The 15467-nt window shown below is 35.1% G+C and overlaps 1 protein-coding gene across 4 annotated transcripts in view; it reads right to left on the bottom strand.

Moving 5' to 3' along the window:
• The window catches only part of DYNC1I2 (dynein cytoplasmic 1 intermediate chain 2), a 31423-nt gene that overhangs the window by 13430 nt on the left and 2526 nt on the right, over positions 1 to 15467 (bottom strand). The window contains exons 3-6 of one of the 4 annotated variants that reach the window (XM_061453435.1): positions 14361 to 14475; positions 10986 to 11130; positions 6725 to 6784; positions 5339 to 5454 (exon numbers count right to left, since the gene is read on the bottom strand). In XM_061453435.1, the coding sequence (XP_061309419.1) occupies positions 5339 to 5454; positions 6725 to 6784; positions 10986 to 11130; positions 14361 to 14475 (436 nt within the window). The remainder of the gene's footprint in view (positions 1 to 5338; positions 5455 to 6724; positions 6785 to 10985; positions 11131 to 14360; positions 14476 to 15467) is intronic. The other 3 variants (XM_061453445.1, XM_061453451.1, XM_061453458.1) reach the window with 3 other exon arrangements.

The following is a 15467-nucleotide window of genomic DNA, read 5'->3' as shown; positions in this document are numbered from 1 at the left end:
TATGCCTTCAAATCCAGAAATTCGGTTTTGGGTCACCCTGGGCACATTATTCTAGCTTTGAAAGTCCCAAACTAGAAATTTCAGCCCAACTTCCCATTAGTCATACTACACTGATTCTAAGTACCATTTTCAGTGACAGGAGTCAAATTCTTGTCAAATGCAGATGGTCAACCCCTTAGTGCTAAGTGACCTTCTAATCTACATATTTTATTCAAAAGATCATATAGTTGATTGCTCCTGCCTTTTAATGTTGAAACATAAATGGCATATATTATAGAGCTCTAAATTCCTTTATAGTACTTTCGCTGCACACAGCCAGCTGATATTACTGCATTTAAATGCAGGATACAGCACTTACTTTAATATTCTCAAAGTATCAGGCTTGAAATCGAAACATGTCATCTTACAGATTTATCTGTAACTACATAAATCTAAAAACCTTCTCTCTGAAGAGAAGTCACATGCAAACTTTCTCATTAAGGGATCTGGGGGAAAAAAAAAAAACCCAACACCACAATGAAAAAACAAATAAAATGCAGGATAAAACAAAAACCCCACATGTACAAGTTCTTGACCTCACTATCCAAAACTAGGATGTTTTCTCACAGAAGTTTACAATGAAAAAAGGCTGCACAAAGCTGCTGGACAACAAAAGAGGTAAGAATTTTCTGTTTTAATTACTTCCCTTGTCTTCCCTTTACCTTGCATGTATTTAATAACAGGTCAGGTGCTAGTATGTGCAAGGAATCGGTATAACAATAATATATTACCCAGCAAACACTGAAGGATTGGACATACTATTTCTGAAAAAGTTCCACGAGTAAGTCAAGAACACATGATTCAGTGGTGTACTGCATTTGTTTCAAGTCAGCACGTGGAAACCTTAAAGGTTCATCCTCTTTACTCATTATTAATGGTACCTACTGGAATTTTATCACACTTCATTCATGAGTATACCAAATACAATTCCACAATTCAAAAAAAGGTTATAAGATTTAGAAATAAGTCATAGTAGGGCCATGAAGACAGGAAATAGGACTCCATGTCACATCAACATAAGGATGAATATTCATTATAATATACTAAGGGATTAACTCCATGATATTTCTGACAGGTGAACAGGGGATCTAAGGTTACAAACAGAGCAGTAAAGACTGCATAAAAATAGCAGCTACTTTAATAGCTCCACATTTCTTGTCAATGAATACTAAAAACCAGTTTAATGAACCACTGAATTTTTATTTCAAGTTAACATCAAAATTGTGATGTATTTTGGCAAGACAGAAGGAAAAGCAGTGCTGTAAATTAGGCTGCACCAAGCAATAACACTATGGAGTGAAGTTCCAGTTGTCTGAGTAATCTGTTGCTGCAGAGTAGGTTAATCAAAGTTAAATCATCTGTGAAATGGCTGGCTTTTGTTAAGCCGAATGTCTTCATATCAAGTTTTCCCATCTATATTTCACTGCACATTTTAAGGCATGTACAGGATAATGCATGAATATATAAGAGTCTGCTATTTCTTTTTAAAATATTAAACTCTAAAAATGCTGCATTCACTGTAACAGCATCCAAGAAGCCAATCCTATGCAGCACATTGTTATTACTCTAGGTCAGAATTAAAAGGACAAAAGCACTTAATATTTTCATTCTGCATCTTGTAGACAATAATTCCTCAAAGAGTGAAGCTAATGCAATAATACTATCTGCAGTTAGCTGTGATCACACAAACACAATATTGCAAAGCAGGACTAAATAACAAGTATCCTGTTAGCCCAGGAAAAGCTCTAATTGTGACAGCTGAGCAGAGTCATATTCCCCTATATGCCTACTTTTCTTTAGGTCAACTACAACAAGAACTCATAACACATCCTTATTTGCCATACTGGCAACTAATTTCTTTCCATATGAATCTGAACAATATGTTAGCAAATCACAAAGGAAAAGATCAAAGAGTATAGGAGAAACAGTGTAGCAAGAACTGTAGAGAAAAAAGATTTATCACCAGTGATGACAGTACTCTGTGTGGTGGCCAACATGGAGCCTGCAGAACATTGAGACATATACCAGAGTTCACATCTGAATTGTGTCTCTGTTGCTGAAACTGCTCCTGCTGCCTGCTAGAAAGAAATGAGTGTATGAAGGGAACACAATTTCAAATGTATTTTCAGAGCAGACCTGAAAATCCGCTGCCTGATAGAGAACGCCAAATAGAGGCCAAATAACAGCCCTAATAACCAGCTGACCCACACTAACTAAAACAACATGTTCACCAAAATTGGACAATGAGGCAAGTAAGCAGCGGTGTTATATACAGCATCACGGAAAGTGAGAAATGGATTCAGAGAGTAGAAAAGGGGATGGCAAAACAAGGATGCTGGGGAATGGGGCAACTTAAACACAGGATGTTCATGTTATGATGGTGACAAAAGTTAAAGTGTATTAATGGCACAGAGACATAGATGTTTAGGCTTATTAGTTAAGAAGTAAGGGGGAACAGCACCAAGTATAGCACAACACACAACACATTTATCAACCCAAAATGAAGTTATTTGATCCCTATACAAAAAAAAAGATGACAATAGTTAAACCTACTTTGCTATATCCCTCTGAATGACGAACTATTTCATGATTTTTTTTTCCCCCCATAATAAATACAGCTGCTACAGAAGCAGGGGAATTGGAAGACTGAGGCTGGTCAAAATTCTAGAGAAACAAAAAAAACCCACAAAAGTGTGAAAGAAAAGAAAGAGTACTGAGGACAGACATGCATCAGTATTTTCATCAAAGCAAGAAATTTGCGAGCACCAAGACTGCTACCCCAGCACTATTTCTTATTATGGCTCTCCTTGGACACCTGTATATATGGGACCTTGAGGAAAGGGCAGCTGTGGGTTACACCAACCATACAAAAAGCCCATAAAACAAGTATTGCAGATTTACCTTCTAAGTCTACTTTGGTTGTGGGCATCTTCCTCCAAGAACTGTGAAACATGTTTATTAACTTCAATTGAGCAACACAATTCAACCTACAGCACAACCTATAGAATAACTGTACACCATACCTAATAAAACTGCTTCCGTTTTCCTTTGTTCAAAAGCACTTCTCCAACAGCATTTTAAAATCTCAAGATATGATAATCAAGAAAGGTCCAGTCTGTTTTACAAGAAAGAGTGAACACTGAATCTAACCTAGCTGAGATGCAACTTGTTGCCATACAAGGGAGCTACTGAATATTAACTGTATGTGTAAATTCAGTTGCAAGTTCAACTTTCAAGTGTACTTTGTAAGATTTTATCTAGTTTACAGCATACTCACTAAAACAAACAAAAATCAACTTAAAATTGTGAAGAAAAAATAACAATGAGATGGAATATTTCCAATTTAAATGTATCTAACTGCACTCTGAAAAGTCAGCATATTGCTTTTGTCAATCGTTTTAAAGACTTCAAAATTTGCTTCCCAAAATCAAAATATGTGACTTTATTTTTTTTTTTTTTTAGGCAGGATGAATCTTTTCCCAAAGAAAACCTGTGTCCCTGTTCAGATGTCATCATAAATTGTGAACATAGAGATTAATTATGAATGGATTTAGGCAGTTTTAAGACAGACCTTAAGAAGAATCTTGACACTGAAATGATGAAAAAGCATCTCTAAGTGACTTTTGTGAAGTACACATACATAAAATTATGATGGCCCTCAAGAAAATAGTATTATTTTTAAGGTGGAATGGATTAGAAGACACCATCTGCATTGAGAGAGCTTTCTGGTCAATACAGAAATGCAGATGACCCATCTTTCCCACTCAACTCCCAAGAAACCTCAACTACAGCCTATGTAAGGAGTATGAAACTAAGATCATACAATCCCAGGCAATTTCCACTGACAGCAGGCAGCAGCAGTAAAACCCTTTAAGCACATAAATTATGAACTAAGTCTTCAGATTCCATAGATAGAGGGGAGGAAAAAATCTTGAGGGAATAGAGAAAGGAAAAGGTAAGGGCATGGGAAAAATGAAAGCAGGAAAACCCCAAATGCCATCTGTGCATGGATACTGATAAAATGAAGAATGGAAAAGAAACAGAAAAAGAGTAGAACCTCTGTTATTCTGGCTCACTGAATAATGAAGTTTGAAACATCTGTTTTGTGCTCTGAAGACACACCGATCCCTTACACTGCATATCCAGAGGTAAAAGAGTGTTGTTCCAATTTACTTTCTTTTCCCTCCTCCCCCTTGCCCCCCAGCTATTTCACAGTGTCATTTGCATATTGTTAAACTCGCCAAAGTGACCTCCAGACACACCCCAGACAAGAGCAGCGTATTGATGTAGACTGGAGCAGCAACAACTCTGCACCACTTGTATTCCACTTTACACTCCCCATCACTTGCATTACACTTCCAAGTAAATTATACAGTTTTATGGAAAAAACTGTCTAAGATTTCAGCTGAGTATTCTCTTCATGTTTCAAAAAGTGCTTCTATCTCCTTGCAGAAACACCCAAAAGTTTACATACCAAAGAGTAAGAAAATGTAGAATTAGGCCCTAAAACGGCAAGCAAAGATATATATTCAAAGTCAGTCATATCAAATAACTAAGAGATTTTGTTGTAAAACTACATGAAAACTAGGTCAAGATTAGTATTGTTATTTGCATAAAAATTCAAGTGTTTCAACACTGAAACTAAATTTATTAGCTTTGGAAAAATTTCTTGCCTGAAAAGCAAGTCATGACTGAAAGAAAGCATGTGTTCAGCTGCTGAGAACAGAAATGGCTCAGGTTAATAAAGACATTAGTTGGGTCTTTTAAAACAGAATGTATAAGTTCCAGGTATAAAAATTCAAATTCTTAAAAAGTGTGTGGGGTTAACTGCTAAGTTACCTTCAAGTAATTCTTAGGGATGTCGTAACTGCAGGATATATCCCACTTATTTATTAGCTAATTAAGCAACTTTGTGTCTAATCTAAATGTCACTAGAAGCAAGAAAATACCATGTATTAGTAATAAAAGTAATGTTAAGATACAGAATGACAGTAACACTTCAGCAACACATATAAATAATGGAATTTATATCAATTGTCTATCAATTGCCTCACATATCAACCTCTCATTTACCTTCTTAAGCTTCAAAATCGCAAGTGCTGGTTCTGATTCTGTTATTATTATAATAAAAGAAAAATTAACTTAGTGATAAATTAGCCATTATGAATGTATTTAGGTAGTTTAAAAACAGACCTAAAGACAACCCTGACACTGAAATGATGGAAAAAACATCTGCAAGTGGCTTTTGTGAAGTGCACATACATAAAATGATGATGCTCCTCAAGAAAACAGTATTTACCCTCCTTTGGCTGAGTCATAACAGGTGTTTGTGTCTCCTTTGTATATGTAACAACTTCTCGAGGAGGAAAATCAACTTGTGTAATTTTGGCCATTCCAAGTTTAACAGGTCCACGTCTAAAAAAAAGTTAATACATAAATCAGAAAAAAACATTCAACATTTATGAATTAATTCACATTTTGTCTAAAAGAATACCCAAGTCACCATGTCACAGCACTGCTTAGCCAAAATCCAGTGGAAATTTAACTCTGAGGAAGTCACATAACTATGACTAATATTTTATTACCATTATTATTTAAAATGAGCAGCTATTTATAAATCTGCAACAAAAAGGAAGACCTGCATATATATAAATATCTGGATTTTAGGATATAATTTTAAAGTTTTGCTCTTTGTGGTTGACTAGGATACTGTTATATTTATGACATCCCTATTTTCACTGGAACAGATCTGCTCACAAGTCACATTTGTACAGAAACAGTACTAGGATTTTAAAACTTAAAAACCAGCTTGTGTATTCTGAAGGAAAAAGCTTTTTTTATAGTCCTTTTAACTTTGCTGCCCTTTTTTGTCTTCATCTAAGATACTATTTAAAATGCAGAGCTGCAAATCTGATCTGAGGCTCACACACTGACAAGTGATTTCTCTGTACGACATTACTTCAGAATAAGACACTGAAAATGTCTGAGCCTTCTGACTTTAGCTTATGGAAGATCCTACAAATGCAGATAACAGCTAGTATCAAGCTACAGTGCGCAATGTGCTTCCAAAACACACAATGACTGAATTTTTCGCACATTAATTCAGTCATTGTAGTTTCCTATAAAAGCTAATTTCAGTATGCACTGTAACAACACTGCAATGCTCCAACAACAATTTACCTATATCAAATTTAATTTCTTATCCACCCCTCTCCTTAGATAAAAGCAGATTTAAAAAAAAAAAAAAGAGTAACCCCTTTTGAAATGTTTTGGTGGGCAGAATCATAATTCTCACAGCACAAAACGGGCTTTAGTAAGTGCTTATAATATGCTTATAAAAGCTGCAGCACAAGAAAAAAAGGGAGCTACTCTATTTTTAAAATACAGTTATTCTAAGTTTTCTTATTTTAAAGAAATGACATCTTTAAGTTTATATTTTATCAAAGACTCAAGAAAAGCACAAATAAATATTGTTATCAGAAATATGTATCTTATGTATATTAAGTAATAGAAAAACTTTCCCACTGCATGCAAACTGCACTAAATCTAAGGATAGTGAATTTCTGTTATTACAGAACAGTCTTTTAACAACAACTTGAAGTCTTATATTAAAAAAAAAAAAAAAAAAAAAAAGCTCTTATCCATAAGTACATGAAAGAGGGAATATAAGAAATCTATGCAATACCCCAAATCGGAATCAGAGTGGAGCTGAAGAACTGACGGATCAGTATCCCAATGCAGCGTCCTGACACCCCAGGTTGAACAATCATGCAGCATTAGCAAAAAAGGCCAGAGATTAGTGAAGCAAATACACGCTATGAAATGCTAGAGTTACAGTAAGCTTATAGTTATTTCGTTGTTCACAAGAAACAAAGCAATGTAACATCAGTTAAGGGAAATTTGGCAAACATTCAGTGCAATAATACATGCAGTAAATACAAAAGTTAAAAAGCAAACGCAGATTTCAGAGCTATTAGAAAAGAAATCATTTTAAAAAGATTGAAAGTTAAAGACCTGCAAACAAATATGGCATTTATGAGAGGTAAATAAAAATATTTTTAATACTGACAAGAACCATCAAAAACTTTCTTTTAATTCCTTCTAAAATCTGTTCCGATTTGTTCATGTCATATGAAGACAGATTTGTTAACATACTGCAATCCTGCCCAGAGCAGTAAATACGTGGAGGAAACTGTCATATTGGTAAAGGAAATGAATCAACACATAAGCCTTGTGGTAGCAGGGCAAAAATATACTTCCACTGGGATAGAGAACTGCTAGAGTTTCCAAGATGTGACACTGCAGTAATTATGGGTTAAGCACTGCCTTGGGCTTGTAAGTGTCATCTGATTTAGAGCCAACTCCATTTAAGGTATTTGAATCACTTAGAAATAGTGGGCTTAGTATTAATAACATGTTTCAGAGTCATGTATAGTAACGAACAGATCCATTTCAAGTCACTTTTGATCAGAAGAAATACAAAGGAGGAAATAAATCTTCCCTCTCCCTTCATTGTTAGCCTTCATCCCTTCTCTATGCATTTTAATTTAGCCTACTGCCTGCTATCAGGCTTAGAGAGATTTTAAAAACAAGATCATATGAGACATTAACAGATGAACATATGGGTTTTCTGGTGTTCTTAAATGCTATTATATTTTTATAAGAAACATATCATATTTTACTATGATAAGTCAATAAAATGTAATTCTACATTTCATTCCCATGAATGGCAAAGCTCTTACAAACCAAGTTCAGAATTCCAAAGGTAAAGTTAATCTCAAAAGCATACAGGCAATGCCAGAGAAGCTCCTAAGTATGGGTGCATCATGCACTACCTTGTTCTTGTAAGACGTATGCATTAAAATAATTAGTTACAGTTTAATTAAGAATTACAAATCCATGTGCTTATATCTGGCAAATCATCCTACATAACTGCTACTGCATCTGCAGCCGTAACTTAGCAATAAATCTGTAAGACATTTCCATATCTTTTGTGCATCAGAAAACACACCATTTAACGTGAAATTGATTACTTTGAGTACACTTATTCTTTAGGTCTCTACTATTTTTCTTGACAATGTAGGTTTAAGACTGAAGTTTAATTTGGTGCCTGAAACTTCAAGCTGGATATTGCTTGTGTTGTTTCATATAAAAAAAAAAAATCCAAATCAAACCACCAAACGACCACCCCAACCTTCATGTTGCTTCTGCAAAGGACTGCTTGTCTACAGATCCAAATGCTGCATTACCACAGTATTTGTCAAATATTTTCTCAACTTTTTCAGACCCACTTGAGAGAAAGGGAAAAGACTATGAATTTAAAAGGCTCCAAATTTTGTGCCTGCTTAATATATAGCCTTTACTGAGGTAACTGTCATGCTTTCAAAGCATTCCTTTAACTTGCAACAGCTGCTTTGGTTGTACTAGGGATAGCCTGCCTTTTAAAATAATTCATGTCAACAAGCAGTACACGTTATAGTTAAATGTTTCTCAGAGATATTCTTTTAAAATAAAAATAACATTCCTAGATAAAATTAATCTATTTCATGTGTACCAAACTTGTGTACTGTTCCTTTTGCTTCCGGATGTTTGTTATGCCTTAAGTTAAATGAATTTATCTACAAGCTTCAGTGAACAGGAGTTCCTACTCTTCCATACACACCCTAGCTTCTCTGTATCCAGGCTATATCTCTAGAAAGGATTTTCTGCATTTAAAATAATTCTATGAAGCATCCACCTAACCCAAAAGTAAACCAACTGTATTAGTTTCCAGTTTTAAATGTGTATTCTTAACTGAGGAAACGAGAGAAAGAACAGTATCAAACTGGGTACCAAAACTCTTTGCTCATGAAAATAGAAAGAGAGATGGAAGTAACAGCAGGAACACAGTCTGAACACTACTCTACTAATTACTAAACAAGATATTGGCAAGATTTTGAACCATAGAGACAAGATTACATTAACAAAGGAGATCATCTTTGTAATATATAGCTGCAGCATGACAAGAGAACAAATGGCTACGGACCAGAGAAAATAACCAAACCTGAAATAATGCACTAATATGAAGAGCTTTTTAAGATTATCAAGGATAGCAGAACAACTTGGGTGTTATAACACATATTGATAAGAAAGTCACCTGTGAAATACCAGGGATAATGCTAACGGATATCACACATTCCAACTTTTCTCATTACCTTTCAGGTTCTTCAGGGGAAGAATGTTATCTAGTGGTCAGAAAATGAGCAAGAGGACTTTAACAGTGACTCTATATAGTCTTCAATTTAGCTATACATTCATACCTCTACACTTTCAAGACCACAATCTTTTTATGATTCCACATCTGGGAAATTGTCAAGAGACAGATTTAGTTTTAAAGCTTGCAAAGGCATGAGGCTACAGAGGCTTACAATGCAAGTTTTCTTAAGGCTTTGTAAGAAGATGCATGCCTACAACATAACGTTACTATGCTTGAGGAACACACAGAGAGCACAGCACACCTACGAGGTGAAGATAAATCCAGTACACAACATGGTGTTCAAGATATGCGGCCTATACATATTATTTCACATTGAACTTGTGTGGATGGAAAGATTTCTTCCTTTTTTTATAAAAAAGTAATAATAATTCTTTTTCTTTTAAACACTGAATTTAAATATGAGATGACAATTTAGTAAGCAATAATCACAGATCTCAATTTAAAACTTGCTTGGTAGTTAAGGAACAATTATTTTGCTTTTTTTATTAACATGACACGTGAACTTCAATTGCATAGTGAATAATCTATGCACAAGATCACACCTGGGGCACTGTTAAAATGATTAAAAAAAAGTTTAGATTGATATCTCCTGACTAAAGTATTCTCTCTATTTTAACTTACAAATATGCACCTTGTAACATTTGCTCAGGCCATTAAACTCTTGAATGTTTTCAGGTTAAGATTGTACATACTTATGTGTGCATAATCCACATGCTTACAAGACGTAACTGCAGTCTTTTTAGAAGAGGTTTCAAAGCAGTGTATTTAGTCTTTCTCCAGAACAACTACTCATAGAAGCAGAGAAGTATCCAATAATTGCTTTAGTTACTGTGCTTTAACTAAACTTTACCCCCAATGCACACTCAATAAATTTTAAGTAAGTGAACTTAATTTGCTGAGAAAATACAAGCTACCAGTGTTAATAGCCAAAACTGCTCTTATTCACAGACCTTGCATGAGAACAACAGAATGCCATTTGGAAGTAGAGTGTCCCACCTTATCGCCATAGATCACCACTTCGAATTAGTTGAACAGAAATATTTATCCGACTCCTTACAGCAGATAAAACTCAAACTGCACAAAAAAATGGGTCAAACAGATGTAGCAAGTACCAGAACTGGAAAAAACCCAACCCTGTGGCCGCACTAAAATGGTGCTGTGCTTCGGCCAAATGAGAGAGATTTAAGTGGTATAGTTGGGTTACAGGAATGACTCTAAAGTGAAATCCTGAGAAATACTGTTCTGAGTAAGGGGTGGGGAAATTAAAATCAGAAGCAATGCAATGTTGGCAGACAGTATCTTTTATTAGACCAGCTAGAATAGAGGTGAAAAAAGGAAACAGCCTATCATCAATACACACCCTCCTTTAGAAAAGGCTGGGAAGAGCCCAGAAGTTGGACTTTTCCAGTTTTCTATTGTCCTGAGGCATTCATGCTTACAAGAACATTATAAGAGAGACTCAATATCACTTTTAACTTGGAACTTTACACAACTCCACATTAATGTTGGCAATTTCAAATTAGCAAGTGTAGTTGTATTTCAAAGGACTTGTGTAAAAGTTACTGTTCACAGATTCAGCACTGTAACCTCATGTTATTATAATCAAGTAATTAACCTTGATTTCTTCTAAAGCTTAATTATTCAGAATCTGAGTATTAAGCAAAGGAACATGACAAGGAAAGTGACGTACCTAGACCCAACAGCGCCATCACCAGAGTCCTGGCTTCCAGCCTCACTTGGTGTACTCACAGATTTGGAAGACGGAGAGGTAGGAGGAGGGACTAAATAGTGAAACAGACAGGTATCCGCTGTTACTATTCGCAGAGGTTGCACAGCTTAGGATGTTTTAAAATTAATTTAACATGAGGTATTAAAAAAAAAAAGTGATGGCAAACAAAATATACATGGATGAAAATGAACAGTAGAAAGAGAGGGGAAAAGACAATGTTAACAATTCATGCTGGACTTTCATGCAGTTGTTTGGCATTTATGCACTTTGAGCATAAAAAAAGACATGAGGGAAAGACAGTTAAGAGAAAATGAATTGAAAATATATTTTTAAACTGAACTTCTGACAAATGATGGCATCAATTTTCAAAGGACAATTTCCACTAAACCACATCACTTAAACATAAATGATAGTTGTTAATACAACTTTTACATCAGTTTTTCTTAAAAATTAGCCACTGAATGTATTTAATTGGTAATGTTGCTTCTAAAGATACAATCACCAAAGTGTGTTACAAAAGAACTGGCTTTGTCACACAGCACACTTTACTTCTGTTCTAGTTTGAATCAAATCAACACAAATCCTGTGTATTACAACAAAAAGTTTCCAGACTTAGGTTTTGGGGGACTTTTGTGGGTTTTTTTCTTTCAAAAAAATATAGTAGTGTTATACTGAAACTTTTTCCTAAAAGTCAGTTAATTTTGAGCATGTAGATGAAGACTTCAATTAACACTTAAAAAGCAACATGCTTTTTTGACCTGATACACTAAAGTGAACAACATAATGCAATCTGATGAAACACAAAGCTATTTTGACATTTCTTTCTACTTTTCTTTTTAGAAATAATGCAATTCATTATTTAATGAAACTTAGGTTTAGGCTTAAGAATCAGGGTTTGTGTTGAAGGTCCTTATATACTTCATTTTTCAGCAATATGTAAAATGTTCATAGAACAGATTAACTCCTCAGCAACCCTTAAAATGAACCTGTAATCAACTGAACAGAAGTTCTGTATAAAAACTGGGATCCACTCTGTTAGGGGTCAGGCAATTTAGATCTGCAATATTTTTAAAGATCACAGGTACACTGTGAATCCTGAAGCACGTTTCCATCCCATCCCAAAACAGAGACATGATTCTGGTTGACGAAAAAAATATACCCTAAAAATTTACAAAAGTACACTGAATTCTTTAATTTATTGAAAATTCATTCCTCCTACAGGAGAGACTTTTATGTAGAGTTATACTTCTTAAATTTATACTTACACATAGTTAAACTTTATATAAATATGAGTGTATATGAGTGTGTATAAATATATACATATATATTCTTCAATCCATCATTACCAAATAATTTATACTAAAGGAAATTCCCACGTTATTTTTGTGCATTACCAGAAACGACGACATTTTAATGTCACTCTCCCTTAATTCAAGTGACATTAGAAACATATCTTGTTACCATTTACAGAAGTCAGGCAGCACGGCCAAAAGAACCCATTAACTTAGTTTTGATGCTACAGTGCCCTCTCGTGGGGCAAACCGTTTTGAAGAAAAAATTTCTATTAGTGAGGTGAAACCTATTTAAAGATCAACAACGTTAAGAAAAGACCAAGTAAAAATCCACCTACCCCAAAAAAGGATGAAAAAGGATTTTGGTTCACTATCTTATGCCTTCCTATACAACCAGTATGGTAGATATCAAAAGCATACTTACATTGTTAAGGCCCCTTCTCCCATAAAAGAGCTACCTTACTCCAGCAGTTAACAGGACAGGAATTGTGTTCAGAATTTTTTATACAAATTGCTATGAAGGAATCTAATCTCAAACTATCCACCTACACCAATTATGAAAGCTCAAGTTATCTGCACATCAAGTTGGTCAGCTGTGAGTTAGCTTCAGTTCAGGCATACAATCACTGTACTTCTCAAACTTGGCCAGTATCCAGTCAGCAGACCAAGTCCAAGGCTAGGCATGCTACTGTGACTACCAAGTAAGACGTTTTAGCTTGATTTAGGATCCAAATTGGATCTGGGTATCTTGACAGAAAACAGAATGAATTCCCTGCAAATCTATGTACATGTACATTGAAATGTGTGGCTAAGTAGATGCTCAATGGAATTTAACACAATACTCACAGGGGCGTGGCCCAGTCTTACAGGCCAGCACCTCAAAGAGCTTTTCATATAAGTATGCCAAGTCTATGCAATGACTTGTTTTAGGACTGACTATCCTGTGGTTTTTAGATTCTCCCTCTCAGATTTAAAAAGCCACCACCAACAATCATATCAATTTCTGCCAGAGCCTCATCAGCTGCCTGAGCCCAGCCTCACACAAGAAAGCATTCAACTATCAGTCTGACAAACAAAATCTCTAGCAGGTAAGATCTGATGATTTAAAGTGCTGTACATTAGACCTAACATAGCCCAAATTCTCTAAATGGCATTCTCTAAACTGTGAGAACAGCTTAAGCTACTAAAAATTACGTAGTGGCAGTTAGAATGAGAGCAGCTATAATGCTTTTTATGCCACATTCACTTTTGAACACTTGAGGACTATGCAAAAGCAATTATGAAGATACAGTTGCAGATATATCTTATCTGTAACAAATTATTTTTATTTGCAAACCCAGTTGAAATAGACACTCATCGAGCCAAACTGAAAAACCCCTTAGGTTTCAGAGCTAGAGTCAAAAAGTGGAATTGAATTATCACCTTTTTCACTCTCATCTTCCAGAAATATGCGGCTATGTAAAGGAAAAAAAGCAACAACCAATATGCTAACCCATCCAAGAGTGGCACAGATATGAATCATAAAACTTAACTACCAAGGATGATAGTTAGCCTTGCTATTAGTCCATTAAAGTCATGTATTTGAGATAAGGAAAATTAGGGTGCAAAAGAGGCAGAAAGGAAATAAGCCAAGTGTGCACAAAAATAGCAGAATTAAAATCTGGTATTATGAAAAAGAGAAAGAAAAAAATACAGATGAATAACATGCAGGGAAAATAAATTAAAAAAAAGAGCAACAAATACATGATGTTTATGCATTTTAACTAAAGAACTCCAAATAATCCACTAAGTGTAAAACATACATTTTACAAAAGAGTAATGCGTACTGAAGCACATCACTCAACATTTATAACAGAGATCATGCAGGACAAACCCCAGACATGTATACCCCAAAAAACAGTGGCAAGAGAACTTTCATGCCAGCTGTAGAAACACCACAATCCTAACAAAATCAATCCACCAACAACCCCCCCAAACCACACCCAAAAAAACAACCCCTGAAAAACACCAAACATTTATCTCAAATAAATATTAACATTCCTACCAACAGGAGACTCAGGTGTCAACCCCATGCTCTGAAGTAATGCTTCAGCTTCTCTTCTCTTCTTTTCAAGATCAGATTCTTCTTGTATAGGAAGGGCTTCTTTCTTCTGATCAGTCTATAAATAATTCAATAATTAAGTTACAGCATTTACCAGATATTAAAAATGGTGGGGTTTTTTTGAGATCTCGTAGGTTTTTTATACTACTGAAATCTATCATCATACAGGTTAGATATTTGACTCCAATAACTCTGTTGATCCTTTCTGTAGGTAGAGCAAGCAACAGATGGGAATCACAAAATTCTGCAGCTTTGGTACAGTCTTTAAAAGGCATACATAACTTGCAAAAGGTGTCTTCTCATTTGTCAAAATGACTGACACTTTGTAAGATCAAGAATACCTCTTTCACACTAACGTAAAGCATTGTAAAATGAAGACTGAAAGAAAATGTATTGTGTACCTGTGTATAAAAGTATTTAAGACACAGTCATATAGTTCCGATTTTGAAATGATAACAGTGTCAAAGAAAACACTGTAGGGTTAGAATAACAGTAAGAGACACCTTTCTTCAGTCAAGAAGGTATTAGGCACTTGGCTAGACAGAATACATACTGAAGTGCATAGCAACTAAGAAAATGTCTAAGATGTAAAAGTGGGGATTGTGATAAGCTATTGCATCACATGTAGAATCTCAGAGGCAATACATTGTTAAAAGATCATCAGAACATAGCCCGAGATATTTCTCTCTCCTTTTTGTCTGAGTCATGCAGCCGGCAGCTTCCCAGTCCTCAGTCATGTGCTGATGTAGAACACAAGATCACAACCAAAACACAAAGTCTTGAAAAAGTACCTCAAATAACCAAAATATTCCAGCAAAAGTTCTTTTACAATGTAGAATTTGCATTCAGGAGAAACACAGTGATAAATCACTGATTGTCACATACTTTAGCAGAGAAAAAGCCAGAAGATTATTAACACATCAAGTTAGCTTGTGTATATCCTACACAAGTAGCATACACGACCCTAGTGTTGCTCTGAACTTAAAAATTCAGGCTAAAGACTAGTCAAAGAGCAGAAGAATTTACACATTTTTTTATAGAATAGTAATA

The sequence above is a fragment of the Pezoporus flaviventris genome, unplaced genomic scaffold, assembly GCF_033815535.1.
Source record: "Pezoporus flaviventris isolate CSIRO_AGI_PZ_B2104156 unplaced genomic scaffold, CSIRO_AGI_Pfla_v1 ptg000001l, whole genome shotgun sequence".
NCBI classification, from domain to species: domain Eukaryota; kingdom Metazoa; phylum Chordata; class Aves; order Psittaciformes; family Psittacidae; genus Pezoporus; species Pezoporus flaviventris.
This window is presented reverse-complemented; position numbering and strand designations above follow the sequence as displayed.